This window comes from Rhodnius prolixus, unplaced genomic scaffold (genome assembly GCF_049639745.1).
Source record: "Rhodnius prolixus isolate KJV_2025 unplaced genomic scaffold, Rpr scaffold_16, whole genome shotgun sequence".
Lineage (NCBI taxonomy): Eukaryota > Metazoa > Arthropoda > Insecta > Hemiptera > Reduviidae > Rhodnius > Rhodnius prolixus.
Genome location: NW_027411616.1, coordinates 559,465 through 575,209, shown reverse-complemented (window position 1 = coordinate 575,209; position 15,745 = coordinate 559,465). Strand labels below are relative to the sequence as shown.

Genomic DNA, 15,745 nt, shown 5'->3' with positions numbered 1-15,745 from the left:
AGTAAATTATAACAAAAAACATAAAGTTCATAGTCCACAACACTTTCTGAGAAAATTCAAAGCAAAAAATTACATCTAAGCCAAAATTATATAGAATGCGTGTACTTTTTAAATATCTGTTTGTTATTGCTAAGTACTACGCGCAAAACAAAATTTAAAAAACAACACTTCAAACTATTGTATATAGTAATGAACTATTATTTCACATTATATAAATTATAGATTTAACTTACCCAAAACAGAAACATTGGCAGAAGCAGTCACTGACCCCAGTTCATTGACAAGTGTTAGCGAGTAGGTACCACTATCGGTGCGAACTGAGAAAGGAATATCCAAAGTTGTTTCGGTTGAAGTAGTACTCAAATCAATTCTAGCATCTGATACAATATCCTTGAAGTTGATGGCCCATTGCGCCTTTGGCAAAGGTGAACCTTCTATGGGCACAGTGAAATTAATACGCTGGCCAACACGTACTACCAAATCTTGCAAGCCAAGGGTGTCAATGTGTGGTTCCACTGGTGATTAAAAATAAAAGCAAAAAAATCAATTAATTTTCTTATTAAGACCATTATATCATGTTAAAACATAATAGTAACGTGTGAAACTACTAACTGAATCTAGGTCTGGTAGCTGGATCACTAGGTTCGCCTAAGCCTCCTTTGTTCACAGCTATCACTCTGAATTCATATTCTTCGTTGTCTTTCAAACCGTCCACTTTGCATTCAGTCTCTTTAGGTCCAGTGTCACACACTTTTTCCCATTGACTTTGTGAAAATTAAAAACAATGGCGAAAAATAAGTTACGTAAAAACAACTCGTTAAAAAAAAATCCGTTATTAACCAAATTTCTTCCGATCTCATAATAGATTGTAAGATTAAATTAATTAGAATTAATTTAATTTGTTCCACATTTTTGTAATTCTTGAGGTCTTCCACTTTATCAGTTAAAATTCAGAGGAATAACTAGTAATTATTATTTTAGCTAGAATTAAATTAAATTAATTTTGTAATATCTAGCATAGTTTTACGGATGCCTCGCTCCCACCTCCTTAAAATTTTAGCGAATAAAAATAACTATAGCATTTTATTGTAAAGAAAAAATGGAGCTTACCCGAATTTGGGCCTTTTTTCAATGACATAACCGGTTATTGGTGAACCGCCGTCTTTCTTCGGTGGTGTCCACTTAAGTGCCACAAAGTCTTTACCCCAATCTGGAAAAACAAATAAAAATGTATATACATACATGTATAAAAGTGTATGCAATTCGAGCCCACGCAAAAAGTTTAAACTTTAAAGGATCGGACATTCTTTGAAACGATTTATTGCACTCCTCCAGTTCTAGCTTACAACGTTTCTTCAAATAATTTTTGTTGTTATTTGATTTCAGTATTGTAATAAACGAGTACGTTCAATGTAATAAAATTGTATTTATAAGGAGACACCAGCTCTCTTAGAATCCTTCATAAAGTTAAGTACAAAAGTTAATAAAGTGTTTCAGTGGAAGAGTTCAAAATATTATTTATAGTAAAGTAAATTAATAGCCTAATTTTTCAGGCGGGCTTTACGTCCAACTACCAATTAGGTGTCGCGGACGGAGGCGACTAGCAAACATATACTGTAAATTACTTTTATTAACCTTTAAATAAAATCCAAGCCCCTAGACCGGGCATCGAACCCAGTACCACAATGTATATTAGCTTTGCAGGTCTCAAAATAATATTTATATTATATTTTAATACCATTTAAGTTCATCATGTATTCTTCATAAGCCTTTAAAATTTTTGGGTTTCCCGTTTTTTAAAAACGGAATTTATTCAGGGATCTTAGTTGTACCCTAAATCGGAGTAATTAATACGTTCAAGAAGGATTTTTAATTGATGTATCCAGTTGAATTGTTTGTCCATATTATAGTTTCAACAAATTCTGATAGATTTTTGGTAACTTTTGACCTACCATTTCTAAGATACGTAACAAATTTCAGAATATAGAAACTTATACGTAGCTGCCCGGTTTCCAAACGGGCCTTGTAGTTTGAAGTGCTTTTATATATATTTTATATTTACGTCATATACGTAACTTGAAGTACTAGCAAATATTCGATACTAAGTAAGCCGCTAAACACCCTTTAGAGGTCTTTGCCTGACCACCCTGGTGAACAGCCCCGATTTAGAGGAAAGCAGTCCCAGATATTTAAGTTCATCGATCTTATCTTCTTCTACGTCTTCATAAAGAAGTATTAAATTTATTCTGGGATTTTCTTTTAGGAACTTTAGCTTTAGTTTTGTTTGTATTTACAATTAGTGAATTGTCATTAGAATAGCTCTGAAAGATTTAATTTCCCTTTGTATCTGCATAACAGTATCCAAAAATGTTAATTGTCTGCAAATAAAAGAAGCATCATATCACAAATTGGTGAAAACAAAATATCTATCTGACCGTTTTCTCTGAAATGTTGTTCTATAGCAGTCAAATAAACGTAAAATGCAATTATTATAAAGCACTCACCAGTCATTTGTGGTACGCCTGGTTTGTCAGGCTTCTTGTAGGGGTCCTTAGCGGTGATTGGCGACTGCCCAGTCAGTGGTAATGACTCTCCTATCTTGTTGACTGCTTTTACTCGGAAATTGTAATTGTGGCCTTCTATTAAATGTTCCACTCTACAAAAAACATTATAATATTCTCAATAGAGCTTCTGACAATGAGTGCTACAGTTTCTATTAAAACAATTTCTATTACCTTAAATTGGTGCTAAAACTGTCACCGCATGGTACCCATCTAAGGCTGTCGCTGTCCATTTTCTCCACAACGTAGTGAGAAATGTCGGTACCACCATTGTCTCTGGGTGGTCGCCAAGCTACCATGCAAGAGTTTTTCGTGACGTCTGATAAGTTAAGTGGTCCCTCCGGTGGTTGCGGAACATCTGAATTTGTTAATTAGAAATCAATAAATTGGGAAATTTAGTTTTCAAAATGGATAGATAAATAATAATAATAATAATAATAAAAATAGGGCTTATGAGTCACAAAACAGATTTAGTTTTCTTCTGAGTTCTGGTTCTCGCAAAAGAACATCTGAACCTTACTCTCGAATATAAATGCAATTTTAATTGTAAGTAATTCGTTTGAAGTAACAAAAATCACTCTGGATTTGAAGAAAGGTTTTTACAGACTTAAAGTCGACGTTGGTGTGAGATGATTTCAATAGCTTCTGGAAAATATGCTGATCACAATAGGCGATTTATGGTTGAGTGCTACCCCCTACTTATTAAAACTGTCCGGTAGGACAGTTGTATAAGGGTTGATCGTCAAAAACTGCACGAAAAAGCGTAACGTTGAAAAACACCCAACTTTGACAATTTTTTTCTCTTTTTCTATAAAAGATAAAATTCCCAAATTTTCTTTAAAATATAGGGCAAACCCTCCTTTATAACTGTAATTTTTTTGCAACCACCCAGAACTATTATATTTCGAGAATTAATTTGAAAGTTGGCTGGTGATTGTGCAAGGATCTGTGCTTCTGCAGGAGCCCTGGACGAAGCTTACTTTCCAGGTTGATAAACCCATATTTTTGGACCTTACCTGAGCAACCGATTTACAAACATGGTCTTTCCCATCTTTTTTATTTTATTTCGGGGGCGTTATTATTATTATTATTTTTTTTGTATTGGCGTAAAATCGCTTGAATGTTATTGTTAAATTGCCAATTTTTACCCATTTTACTGTTCTTTAATGCAAGTTGCTTCCATTGCTAAAGGTAACAGGGTCGCTACATGACAAAAAGGCATCATACTTTAAGAAAATAATTTCCTAAACAGTCTGATAAGGGAATTCGCCTCCCGACTGCCTCTGCGAATCCCTAACTATTAAGGGCGGATCCACCCACAATATGGGTGTTTTCACTGGGCATCGCTGATATCAATGATAACCAAGCACCGATTTTCATCACTCTTTCTGTATAAGATTCTCTTCTTTTTTTTCTGCACTCAATTTACGAGTAGTGACTTGTTACGAAACAAACTTCAAGTGCGTAATTACCGAAAGGTAAGTGGAGTGCAATAAAAATCTTCGTAGAATGTATACAAATAACATAATTAGAACTCCTTAATAATTGAAACTGTTTACATAAATAAATATTTAAAACTGTTAGTTGTTTTATGCATTAGATGTTCTATTAAACAAATAAAAATAAATAAAGAAACAATAAAAAAATAAAATAAAAGCAAATATTTCGTGGCTTTTTATCAAGACCATAGAAACGAAACAACTTAGAAAAACAGTTAGAATGCGATAACTGTTATGACCCTATGTCAAAGTTTTTTTTTTTTGTTTTTTTTTCTGAAATCTGATTGCTGACCTAATACAGTAATGTTGACCGTGACTGTGTCGGAACCGTTGATATTCTTCACGAACAGTGTGCAGGAACCAGAGTCACTTCTTTTTGCATCAATCACTCTTAGTTTGGTGTTGTAATCTTCATTAACCACACGTATCCTATCGTTTGTTATCACTGGGGTACCTTTCATTACCCATTCCTTAGTTGGTGGAGGTTCACCAGTGACAGGGACATCTAGTTCAAAGTTGTGTCCTGCACGAACTTTGATATCCATCATTGCATTTCTATCTATATGTGGACACACTGAAAATGAAGAAAAAAAAACTCCAGATAGTTATTTTTTTTCTAGAAGAGTGAATAGTAAGTGCTAAGAGTAACTGTTAACTCCAACTCACAATTCTTTGCCTTGACAATGATCGAAGCGGATGGATCGCTTGGCTCGCCAGGGCCTGCTATATTTTTGGCTCGAACTCTGAATTCATACTGAGTCCCTTCGAACAAATTTGGTATAACACCTGTAGTCTTATCTCCATCCACTTCCAAGCAAGGGTCCCATGTATTACTGAAACATTAATAATTTTTCGGATTATTAGCCCTTCCTGGTGAAAAAAAGAAGTACGTGAACATGTCGTTTTAAATTTAAAACGTTTAGGCTTTTGGTAGTATGAAGTTGGGCTTTAAATTTTTAAAGAATATTTGTAAATTAAAACTTTAAAAATCGTAAAACGAGAAAGTCGTTTGTGTATATGTCAGCAAATTTTTATTTCAAGGTTCTTTATCACAACTTGATTCGTAAACATATTAATTAGATTAAAACTGTCCGGTATTGCAGTTGTATAAGGGTTGATTGTCAAAAACGAAAAAGCGTAACGTTGAAAAACAACCAACTTTGACAATTTTTTCTCTATTTCTACAAAAGATAAAAATCCCAAATTTTCTTTAAAATATAGGACAAATATTCTTTTATGAGTTTTTTTTTGCAACTATGTACATAAATAGATTTTAAGAAAAAAAAATCCAAAAATGATCAAAAACGGCATTTTCAGAAAATCTTTTTCTTCTTCTTCTTACCTCTTTTGTAAACGCGCCAACCGATTTTCATGAATAAGGTGTCATTCGATTTAGAATTTTATTGAGATGTGCCTTTTGGGTGTCTCGACGTTGTACATTGAATGGGAGAGGAGTTAGCTTCATGTATGTAAGGCCCCCTCCAAAATTAAGATTACTAAAAACTCCGTAAATCTTAGCCCGATTTTGATGAAATTTGGCAGGATGAAAGGGTTAGGGCATCGCTAGGTTGCATTAAAGCGACGTTCTTGCTCTTACACCTACTAAGAGGAATATGGACTGTAGAGAAACGTTTCCTCTATCACTTATATAAACAGTATTGTTTTAGTGATAATAGTTATTTTGATAAAGAAGGTTAAATTTTGGAGGTTTTTTAAATCGTCCACAATTCCAACCACTACATCTCTCTTCGATTGATCAGATTTTTAATAATTCTTCAAAGAATTGCAGAGAAAAGTTTCCTTTATAACTGATATAAACAGCATTGTTTTAGTCATAATAGTTATTGCGAACACTGTCAGGAGGCCGGCAGTACACTGAAAAAAACTCCGGGCGCCAATAACCTTAGATGTTGACGCGCCTTAAATCACTTTTCACTATAATTGGACCTACTGCTGCACCACCCTCACAAACAGCAAGTGTAATATATAATACAAGGTGTTGGGCGCTAATGGCCAAGCAGTCGATGCGCCAAAAAAAAAAAAAAAAAAAAAAAAAAAAAATACAAGGTGTTCATTTTAAGACGGCTCAAATGCAATTCATGCTTAAACAGTTGATCTGAGCAAAAAATGGTAGAGGAAAAATTTGTTGCCCGTCACCTCTAGTTTCAGAATATGTGACTTGATTTTAGATTCCAGCCCGCATACGCGGCTGACGCGCGACCAAAACTGAGGGTTCGCAGTTGACCCCCATTTTCACACAGTTTTAAAGAGTATAAAAAGTTATGAAAGAAACCGGAAACCGCAATTCGATATCTTCAAAATTAAAGGTGCTATGCCATTTCAAAATCTGATATTTATTTCATTAATACTTCATTGATATAATTTAAGTAATTTTACTGCATTAACTTTTCCTTCACATTTTTTAGAATTTATTAGATGTCACAGACCCTTATGCTGGCCATTTTCGTCTACAAAATATTTACTCAAGTAGCACACCATTTAACTTAGATTGACTGTAATATCTATTTATCTATAATAATCAAACTATTAATCACAGGTGAAAAAGAAAACGTTATAAAAAATATAAAAAAAACAAGAGGCTAAAAAATTCATAAACTTTTTTTACATCAATAATTTTATGCATTTATTTTTATTTTTAAATAAAAATCATTGGTTTAAGTTCATTCTTCGATTAAAGTAATTGTTATTTTATGTTGTAGTCAAACGTTTGTAATAATAAGTAATAAATAATCTGGCTTTATCGCAAATAATATAGTTTTCTTCAATTACATTCTCAATCTAGGTGTTCTTCCCACAATGTTATATATATGTAATATAAAATAAAGAAAATAAAGATATGCATATTTTTAGGACAGCTAATTATTCCAGTATTTTACCATAAGTAAAATTAGGGGGACTAAATTAAATTACAATTGAGAAATGAGTAAATATTGTTGAATAATCTACTTGTTATTAAATGTATGTTATTTGTGCTCACGAATATTTCGGTAAGACGAATTTAAGACTGAAATATTGTTTTGAATCCTCCGTGATTGAAATTTAAAAAGTGGCCGACTCTAACTTTGTTTTTTTCTACTTTAACATGCATGTATATGTGACTACTCAGAATAATTCATCACTCATTTTATCATAATTATAATAAAAAAATATTATGAATGAACTGGCCAGCATAAGGGTCTGTGACATCTAATAAATTCTAAAAAATGTGAAGGAAAAGTTAATGCAGTAAAATTACTTAAATTATATCAATGAAGTATTAATGAAATGTTGGGAACTGCTGATTTGTGTACCTTTTGGCGTTTAATCAACCCTTATACTTAACTTTTAAAACTGTAAGTTTTTGTTAAGGAGATTTTTGTACCTTTTGGATAGATTTTCCTTTTTGTCTATTTGCAAAGTTACGTCTGCTTTACAGATTTTTTAAAATTTGGAATAAGCTATTCTATCATTATAACCTGATAAGGTGTTAAATCGGAACCGTAACTACCACTGGAGAGATCTTTTTAAAGAATGATTATAGTTACGGTCCCCAAACCATCCTCAATAACCATTTTTTTGAGAAAGCGTTTTGAATAAAATAGGAAGGTATTTGTACGTAAATAGCAAAATTAAACTGCGATTTCAGTACTTCCTTTTAAGAGGAGCAAGAAAAATAAACTGCGATTGCAGTACTTCTCCCTAAAAGGCAAAGATTTTGAATCGAACGACAATTCATTGATGTAAATCGGTTCACTCATTGATAATTTTAACGATTGCAGTACTTCCTCTTAGTAGGTGTAAGAGCATGATGGCACTTCACAGCCACATAGAGGAGCTTTAATCACTTCTTCGTGCTAAATTTTATCAAAATCGGACTAAGCTTTGTAGAAATATTGGTAATAATAGTTTTAGAAAGGGCCTTATTTGGGTGGGGCGAACTCCCCTCCTTATGAGGCATAGCGTCGAGACTTTTAAAGTACAAATCTGTACAAAATTTCGATTCGAATGACACTTCATTCATGAAAATCGGTTCACGTGTCGATAATTTGAAACGATTGCTATACTTCCCCTTAACAAGTGTAAGAGCAGATCGTCGCTTTATTGTTAGGTAGGGGAGCCCTAACCCTATCATCCTACCAAATTTTATCAAAATCGGGCCAAGATTTACAGAGTAATTAGTAATAATAATTTTGGAGGGGGCCTTACATAAAGGGGGCTAACTCCTCTCCCATTCAATGTACAGGGCCGAGACCCCCAAAAGGCACATCTACATAAAATTCCGAATCGAATGACACCTCATTCATGAAAATCGGTTCACGCGTTTAGGCGCTACGTTGTTTACAAAAAAGGTAACAACAAGAACAACAAGAAGAAGAAGAAGAAGAAGAAGAACAAGAACAAGAACATTTTTTGAAAAAGCCGTTTTTGCTCATTTTCGGCAACTTTTTTCTCGAAACCTATTAGATCTAGGTGGTTGCAAAAAAATTACAGTTATAAAGGAGGATTTGCCCTATATTATAAAGAAAATTTGGGAATTTTATCTTTTATAGAAAAATAGAAAAAAATTGTCAAAGTTGGGTGTTTTTCAACGTTACACTTTTTCGTGCAGTTTTTGATGGTCAACCCTTATACAACTGTCCTACCGGACAGTTTTAATTAATCATATTTCAATTTTTAAACTTGTTATCAAAGAGAAAGAAGAGCACGCGATAGGTCATTTTTATGTATTTTTTCATCCCCTTTCCACCAAGAATATTGCCAAGGCAGTAAAGCTAGTATTTTTCTTAATATTGGGAAATAAATCGTTTTCCGACTGATTTTTCTAAGAAAAATCAAATGTTAAGAGCTTTAGATGTTCTCTATTTGGTAAATTAAGGCATAAGTTTGATCCTTTACATGAAAGATATTGGTCACTTAAATATGTGGCAGGAGGTTTCCAATTTTTTTGGTAATTAAGCGCAACTCTCCTAAAATTACCAAATAATTATTAAACCTTCTTGTTTGTAGCAGATGTAAAATTCATTTTTAGCCATTTTGGGTATGTTTGAGAACATCTAAAGCTCTTAACATTTGATTTTTCTTAGAAAAATCAGTCGGAAAACGACTTATCTCCAGATATTAAGAAAAATACTAGCTTTACGGCCTTGGCAATATTTTTAGTAGAAAGGGGATGAAAAAATACATAAAAATGACCTATCGCGTGCTCTTCTTTCTCTTTGATAACAAGTTAAAAAAATTGAAATATGATCAAAAATACCAGATTTTGAAATGGCCTAGCACATTTAATTTTGAAAATATCGAATTGCGGTTTCCGGTTTTTTTCTTTACTTTTTATACTCTTTAAAACTGTGTATATGAAAATGGGAGTCAACTGCAAATTCTCACTTTTGCAGCCGCGTATGCGAGCAGGAATCTAAAATCAAGTCACATATTCGGAAACTAGGGGTGACGGACAACAAATATTTCCTCTACCATTTTTCGCTCAGAACAACCGTTTAAGCATGAAATGCATTTGAGCCGTCTTAAAATGAACACCCTGTATATATATTCAAAGTTTACATTAGTTTAATCTGTATTACTTTAACGAAACAGTAGAAATTACCTGAATTTTTCTTTCTTTTCAATAATGTAACCCGTAATTGGAGATCCTCCATCAGTCTCTGGTTTGTCCCATTCCAGTTTAACAAAGTCTTTGTCGTAATCCTTTATTACAGGTGTACTCGGCTTTCCTGGTTCATCTGAAATCCAATGTTATATCTGAGAAAAAGTGATATTTGCCTAAAGTATTGCATTTCAATTGAACTTTTAATGATTAATTTTTAAGGTTCTGTAAAAATTTCAACATAATTTAATCATTTAAGCATAATGAGGATCAATCCAATCTATTATTAATGCTAGAAATGTCACATTATGAATAGACAAACCCATGTCTGTGTTTTTGTTCAATAAATAATGTTTTTTGTTTTTCCTCAGGCAATTTTCTAACAGCAAATTTAAAATTTTGTGTGCGTCATCTTTAAACTCTCCTGTGATAACTTATTTTTTAAATGATCAATTTTGCTCAAGCTTAAAATTTCAGCTACGTTTTTAATGTTGTGTGATATTATAAAGGCGACGAAACAGCTACTATGAAAGAGAAGAACGTATTGCATTATTTGTTGAACTACTCCCTATCCTATCTGCAATTAAAGTTACTAAAAGGCGCCACGGTAGCCGAACGGTTAGAGGCGAGACCTGTAAAGCTAATAAGTATTGTGGTACTGGGTTCGATTCCCGGTCTTAGGCCTTGGATTTTATTTAATGGTTAATAAAAGAATTTTATAGTAAAGTATGTTTGCTAGTCGCCTCCGTCCACGACACCTAATTGGTAATTGGACGTTAAGCCCCGCCTGAAAAAATAGGCGATTAATTTACTTTTTTAAAGTTACAAAAACGATGAAACGAAATGATTAAATTACTTAAAAATAAAATCAATTTAAATCACTTTTTTGGCGAAACGCTAATTTTCTTCAGAATTAATTATTTTTTTACCGTAGGGATTTTTGGCTTCTATTGCCTGCTGAGCAGTCAGGGGATCAGACTTTCCTTGCTTGTTGACCGCCCGTACACGGAATTTATATTTGTGCTTCGGCTGTAGACCGGTCACATCAAAAGAAAGTTCAGGTCCAATCGTCTCTCCAGCTGGTATCCATCGTCCTGAAATAAATGCACAAATCAGGTTTTTTACCTGCATTTTATAACTTTTTAGAAAAATGTTTAGGAACCCAATAATCATTGGTTATTTTAAAATAGATTTTTTAATGACTCTGACATACCCGTGGCTTCGTCCATCTTCTCAATGACATACTTCTCAATAGGGTTGCCCCCATCATCGTCTGGTGGTTTCCAAGACAATTTACAACCTTCGGAGTAAACATCACTAACTTTCAATGGGCCATTAGGCTCGCTTGGTTTGTCTAAACACCAAATTTGAAAAATCAATTAAAAAGTTAAAATTAATTGCAATAAAAATATTTGTTATACAAAGATCTGTTCTCAGGAAGTAATGCGATGGTAATAAGATGGTTTTGGCATTTATTAAAACGGTGCCTTCTTAAAACATACAAGTTTTGAGACCCTCGCTATTTAAAAAAAAATATATATAAAATAAACAGTTTTATAATTTGAAAAGTTAATAAATAACTCCCTTTTTTCGTTGATTTTATGCACCATGTTTTCTCAATTATTGACCCGTTTCGGATTTTCGTACATCATAAAATCTTTCATGTCTGTAACGTGATATCCACAGATGTAGTCTCAAAATCCATTAACTACAGAAATTTGTGACTTGGCCAAACTAGATTTTACAATTTTTCAGCAATTCTCCACGAAGATAGAACCAATGATTTTGTACTGATTAAACATGATGAAACATTAGATTTAGTAATTAAAGTGCCAGAAGTGATGAAGATTTCATCCTCTTCGCAGTAACATACCAGCAAACATTGAATTTCGAATAATTAGCGCCTATTTTGATATCTTAAAAAACTACAAGTACAGATTGGTAAAGACGAAAAGAAAGAAATCATAAAATTGCATAATGCAAGTATGTATAGTGTAAATAAACGAACACTTTTATTAAAACTCCATTTCTCAATACTAAGCAAAATGTGATTACCTAACACTGTTACTTTTACTTCTGCAATATCTTTGCCGTTAATATTTTCAGCCATAACTTTGTATTTGCCAGAATCTTTTCTTGTTGCCATACGTACGCTTAATTTTGTTGCATAGTCTGTATGTACCACTTTAACATTGTGTCTAGATGTAAGTTCTTGGGTACCATGGATCCAAGATGTTTCTGGCATTGGTTCACCAGATACCTAAGAAAAACAATAATATTGTTATTATATTGAGTTTTTATATCTGCGTTCTAGTTGAAATTACATGCAAATATAAAAAACTCGATGACATTTATTCCTGGATCTTTCCTTACCCTAACGTTGAACAAGAATCCTTGCCCAGCTTTAATAGTAACATCGTTAAGTGTTGATCTGTCTATTTTAGGTGCAAGATTTCTAGGTTTAGTTACTATAATGGGCGTTGGATCGCTAGCCTCTCCAGGGCCGGCACTGTTAATAGCTCGTACTTGGAACTGGTATGATTCTCCCTCTGTCAAATTTGGTACTGTAGCCATTAACTGACTTGCTGGTACTACTAACGCCTAAAAAAAAAGTGCTTAAATAACTTTTATAGGAACATTCAAATCTTTTATGTAAATTACTAAAAGTAATTTGTTATTAATATGAAATAATTCTTAAGAAGACAGTATTAAAAATTTAATTGTTAAGGTATTCCTCTAATACTCATTTCTCTCATCTATTTCCTACAAAAGTGTTTGAAAAATGTTGGGTGTGAGGGAGGATGTGAAAATCGCTTATGTACATCGTTTTGGCAGAAAAGAGTCTAAAGTATTAGTGACGGAATTCACTTTTTCAGAAGAGAGAGAATTTATTTTGAGCAAGAGTAAAATATTACTCAGTTTTCGATTATTTGATTCCTAGTATTCGACATAAACACAATAAGTTGCTAACTGTGAGAAAACAGATAAAATTAGTTAACGAGGGAGCCAAACTAAAAGTTATGATTGCTGTAGATAAAGTACAAAGTGCAGTAAAAAGCGTATGTGAAATGATTAGGGATTTTGCTTGTTATGGCAAGTAAGAACCTTTAGACCTACAAACAAATTGAAGTGGTATGATAGTGTTTATATGAATGTACGCTCTCTTAAATTACTTAATATATTTCGTAAAAATAGTTTTGATTACGCGATAATATTTGCAGGCTTAAAAAGAATACAAATAAATTTGAAGAAAGAAAAGGAAAGAGGTTTTTGAAACATCAAATAAGAAGTTTAAAATAATTGAAGGCACTAAAGATATGTGGTAACTAATTGTAGTATTTAGAAAAAAGTACTTTGTGAGTAGTCCGAAAATTAGCGGTGAAGTACGAAACTATCAATTCCGCAATTTGCTGTACCCGAATACCAACGTTGTCTAGTTAGTTGTCTAGTCTAGACGAATAACTATGTAGATTCTAATTTTAATTTTGAAAAATTATTGGTTGTCAACAGAGTGGCTTTTTACTTGCTCTGGCTATATAGGGTATCGAGTATTCATTCTTAGGGCCACAAGTTGCATTAATGGTGGGTACTTAGAGGGTACTTCTAAAAATGTCGCAAAAACTGAAATACTTCGGTGAAAGGAATTTGATTGAAATATATTAAATCAATGTACTTTTTCCCAGTTGCCATATTTGTCTTTCTTTTCAATAAGATATTCAGTGATTGGAGCGCCTCCATCTTGTTTAGGTGGCGACCATTTTAGATCCACATGATCTTTATCCCAATCTGTGGCTTCTAAATCTTCTGGCTTGCTCGGTTCATCTGAAATAGAAATTTAGAGCTTAAGAATACAGTAAGGTTATTAGGGAAGGAGTTAAAAGGAAAATGGTACTGTGATGGACATAAAGTTCTTAGTTCTGGTTTAGCTTGCTACCCTTAACTTTGTTTCCTTCATGGAGCTTCTACAGCTTACTTTCGATGGTAGAAAATGTTGTTGATAATGAGAAAGCTCTGACCCGAAGTAAGCAGTGCACAAAGAAAGCTCCGGCGGTAATGGCCTAAATACTGACAGTCCATAATTAATAGAAGAATAGAATATGTCAAGGATATTTTTTTTTCACCTAAATAATATGTTTTCAACATCCTGTTTAATGGATGAGCAATGGCTGGCAGGGGTCGTAAGGACATCTCCGCCAGAACTTCAAACAAAGACTTCCGCGTCCAGTAACAAGCACTTAGCTGGTACTGAGGTTTTAAAATATTTTATAACATAACCACTTACCAAATGGATTCTTGGCTACAATCGATTCTTCAGTTTCTAATGGTTCCGATTCTCCTTCAGAATTTACAGCAAATACACGGAACGAATATTCATTGCCTGGCGTTAGTCCTGTTACTTCCAGCGCTAATTGAGGACAAAATTAAGAATCACAAATATGTTACAAATTTGCTACATCTTAAAACCAAAAATTGTATAAGTGAACTAGACAATGATAGACAACACACTCAACAAAACCTACATCAAGCAATTCTATTAAAGAAATTCATTTACATGGCTCCGTAGATCGTCCACATGGAATCCACATTCCCTTTGTAGGGTCGTACTTTTCCACAGCGTAATACTCAATGGGAGTGCCTCCATCGTCCTTTGGTCTCTTCCACTTAAGTGTACATCCTTCTTTGTGAACATCAGACACCTATTTAAAGCATTTTAATATAATAAGGAACTATGCCAATTTCTTTTGAAGGTAAAGCAAAGTTTTGAAAACAACTAATAGAAATTTAAAGTGCGACCAAGTAAATTTCGTCTCAAATAATAAGCTACCAACATGTTTGCTTCCTTTTAAGACAAACTATTGCTTACGTATTAGACTTTGGAAATGAAATTTCGTTAGATACATATTCCGAAGTTCCTGGAGTAACCTTCCAAAGCTAATTAGCGTAAAGGTGCTTAGATGCTATAAATGTTCCCTTAATATACAAGATATTGTTCTAGAAAGGCTAGATAGAAAACAGGGCAGATGAATAAGAAAAAAGCGAAGTACATGCATGCGGAGATTCGTCGAGCACGAGTCCAACACATTTTAAAGTAGAAGAACTTAGCTTCCAACAAGTTGGCTGGTTAAAAACTTTAGGGACAATATGAAAGACAATGATGCTCTGAAGAGATTTAGAACAGAGTGATGACGACTAATAAATTATTGCTATTTCGGGCTTACCCGGAAATTTAAGATAAAATTTGTCTCTAGAAAAATAAAGGTCCGAATTATTCAAAGACTTGTTTGTTTTCTAAGATTGTGTGTTTCATGATTATTTCTTAAGTTTTTATTCCCACTTTCAAGTCCTCACTCATGACCACTTCACCCTAGATCTCTGAAGCTTCCCAGCAACTAAACCACAAAACAAATTAAGGTAGCATTAGTGTTGAAATTTACCTGGAGAGGTCCTTGAGGTGGGGTAGGTTTGTCAGTGATGGTCACTTGAATTATGACCTGGTCACGGCCTGAACTATTGGAAGCTGTGACGACATATTCTCCAGAATCGTTGCGCGTAACAGGTCTTATTGTCAGTTTGGTGTAATAATCAACATTTTCCAAGGTGATAGTTTTAGTATTTCTGAAAAATGTTACCATTTAATTTCAATATTATTACTGGAGAAAACAGCAATGTTCGTGTTACAGTGCAAAGTTTTTACAAAATTATATAAATAAAAAAAAAGGTAGCTCGTCATTTCAATTAGGGTATCCTCAATCTAATTTTTATAGCTAATAATTAAGTCGTGATGTTTAGCAGGATTTTTTTCAACTTAATTCAAGATTATTCAAGAGGAACCATCTGGATTTTTCAGGGAGACTGGGGAAAATTGGAAAATTTATTTGCCCTCTGTCAGAATTAAATAAATTTTCATATATTTTGTTTTTGTAAATACAAAATTAACATTTGATTCGGTCACTCATGATTAAAATTTAACCGTAATTTTTCAACTTTGTTTAGTATTAAAATTTCCAACATAATTGATTCTTTCAAAAATAGGAGGAGTACATGGCCAAAAAGTAATTTAAGCTCAAGAATTTTAATTGTTT

General features: G+C 33.2%; 1 protein-coding gene across 50 annotated transcripts in view; it reads right to left on the bottom strand.

Moving 5' to 3' along the window:
* bt (projectin protein bent) overlaps nt 1-15,745 on the bottom strand; it is a 227,451-nt gene that overhangs the window by 71,808 nt on the left and 139,898 nt on the right. For all 50 annotated transcript variants that reach the window (XM_074134324.1, XM_074134274.1, XM_074134273.1 and 47 more), the window contains 16 exons: nt 15,098-15,278; nt 14,215-14,359; nt 13,945-14,067; nt 13,336-13,484; nt 12,036-12,263; nt 11,718-11,922; nt 10,876-11,016; nt 10,592-10,756; nt 9,663-9,798; nt 4,727-4,893; nt 4,353-4,634; nt 2,736-2,919; nt 2,505-2,656; nt 1,111-1,210; nt 613-764; nt 234-515 (listed from right to left, as the gene is read on the bottom strand). In XM_074134324.1, the coding sequence (XP_073990425.1) occupies nt 234-515; nt 613-764; nt 1,111-1,210; nt 2,505-2,656; nt 2,736-2,919; nt 4,353-4,634; nt 4,727-4,893; nt 9,663-9,798; nt 10,592-10,756; nt 10,876-11,016; nt 11,718-11,922; nt 12,036-12,263; nt 13,336-13,484; nt 13,945-14,067; nt 14,215-14,359; nt 15,098-15,278 (2,792 nt within the window). The remainder of the gene's footprint in view (nt 1-233; nt 516-612; nt 765-1,110; nt 1,211-2,504; nt 2,657-2,735; nt 2,920-4,352; nt 4,635-4,726; nt 4,894-9,662; nt 9,799-10,591; nt 10,757-10,875; nt 11,017-11,717; nt 11,923-12,035; nt 12,264-13,335; nt 13,485-13,944; nt 14,068-14,214; nt 14,360-15,097; nt 15,279-15,745) is intronic.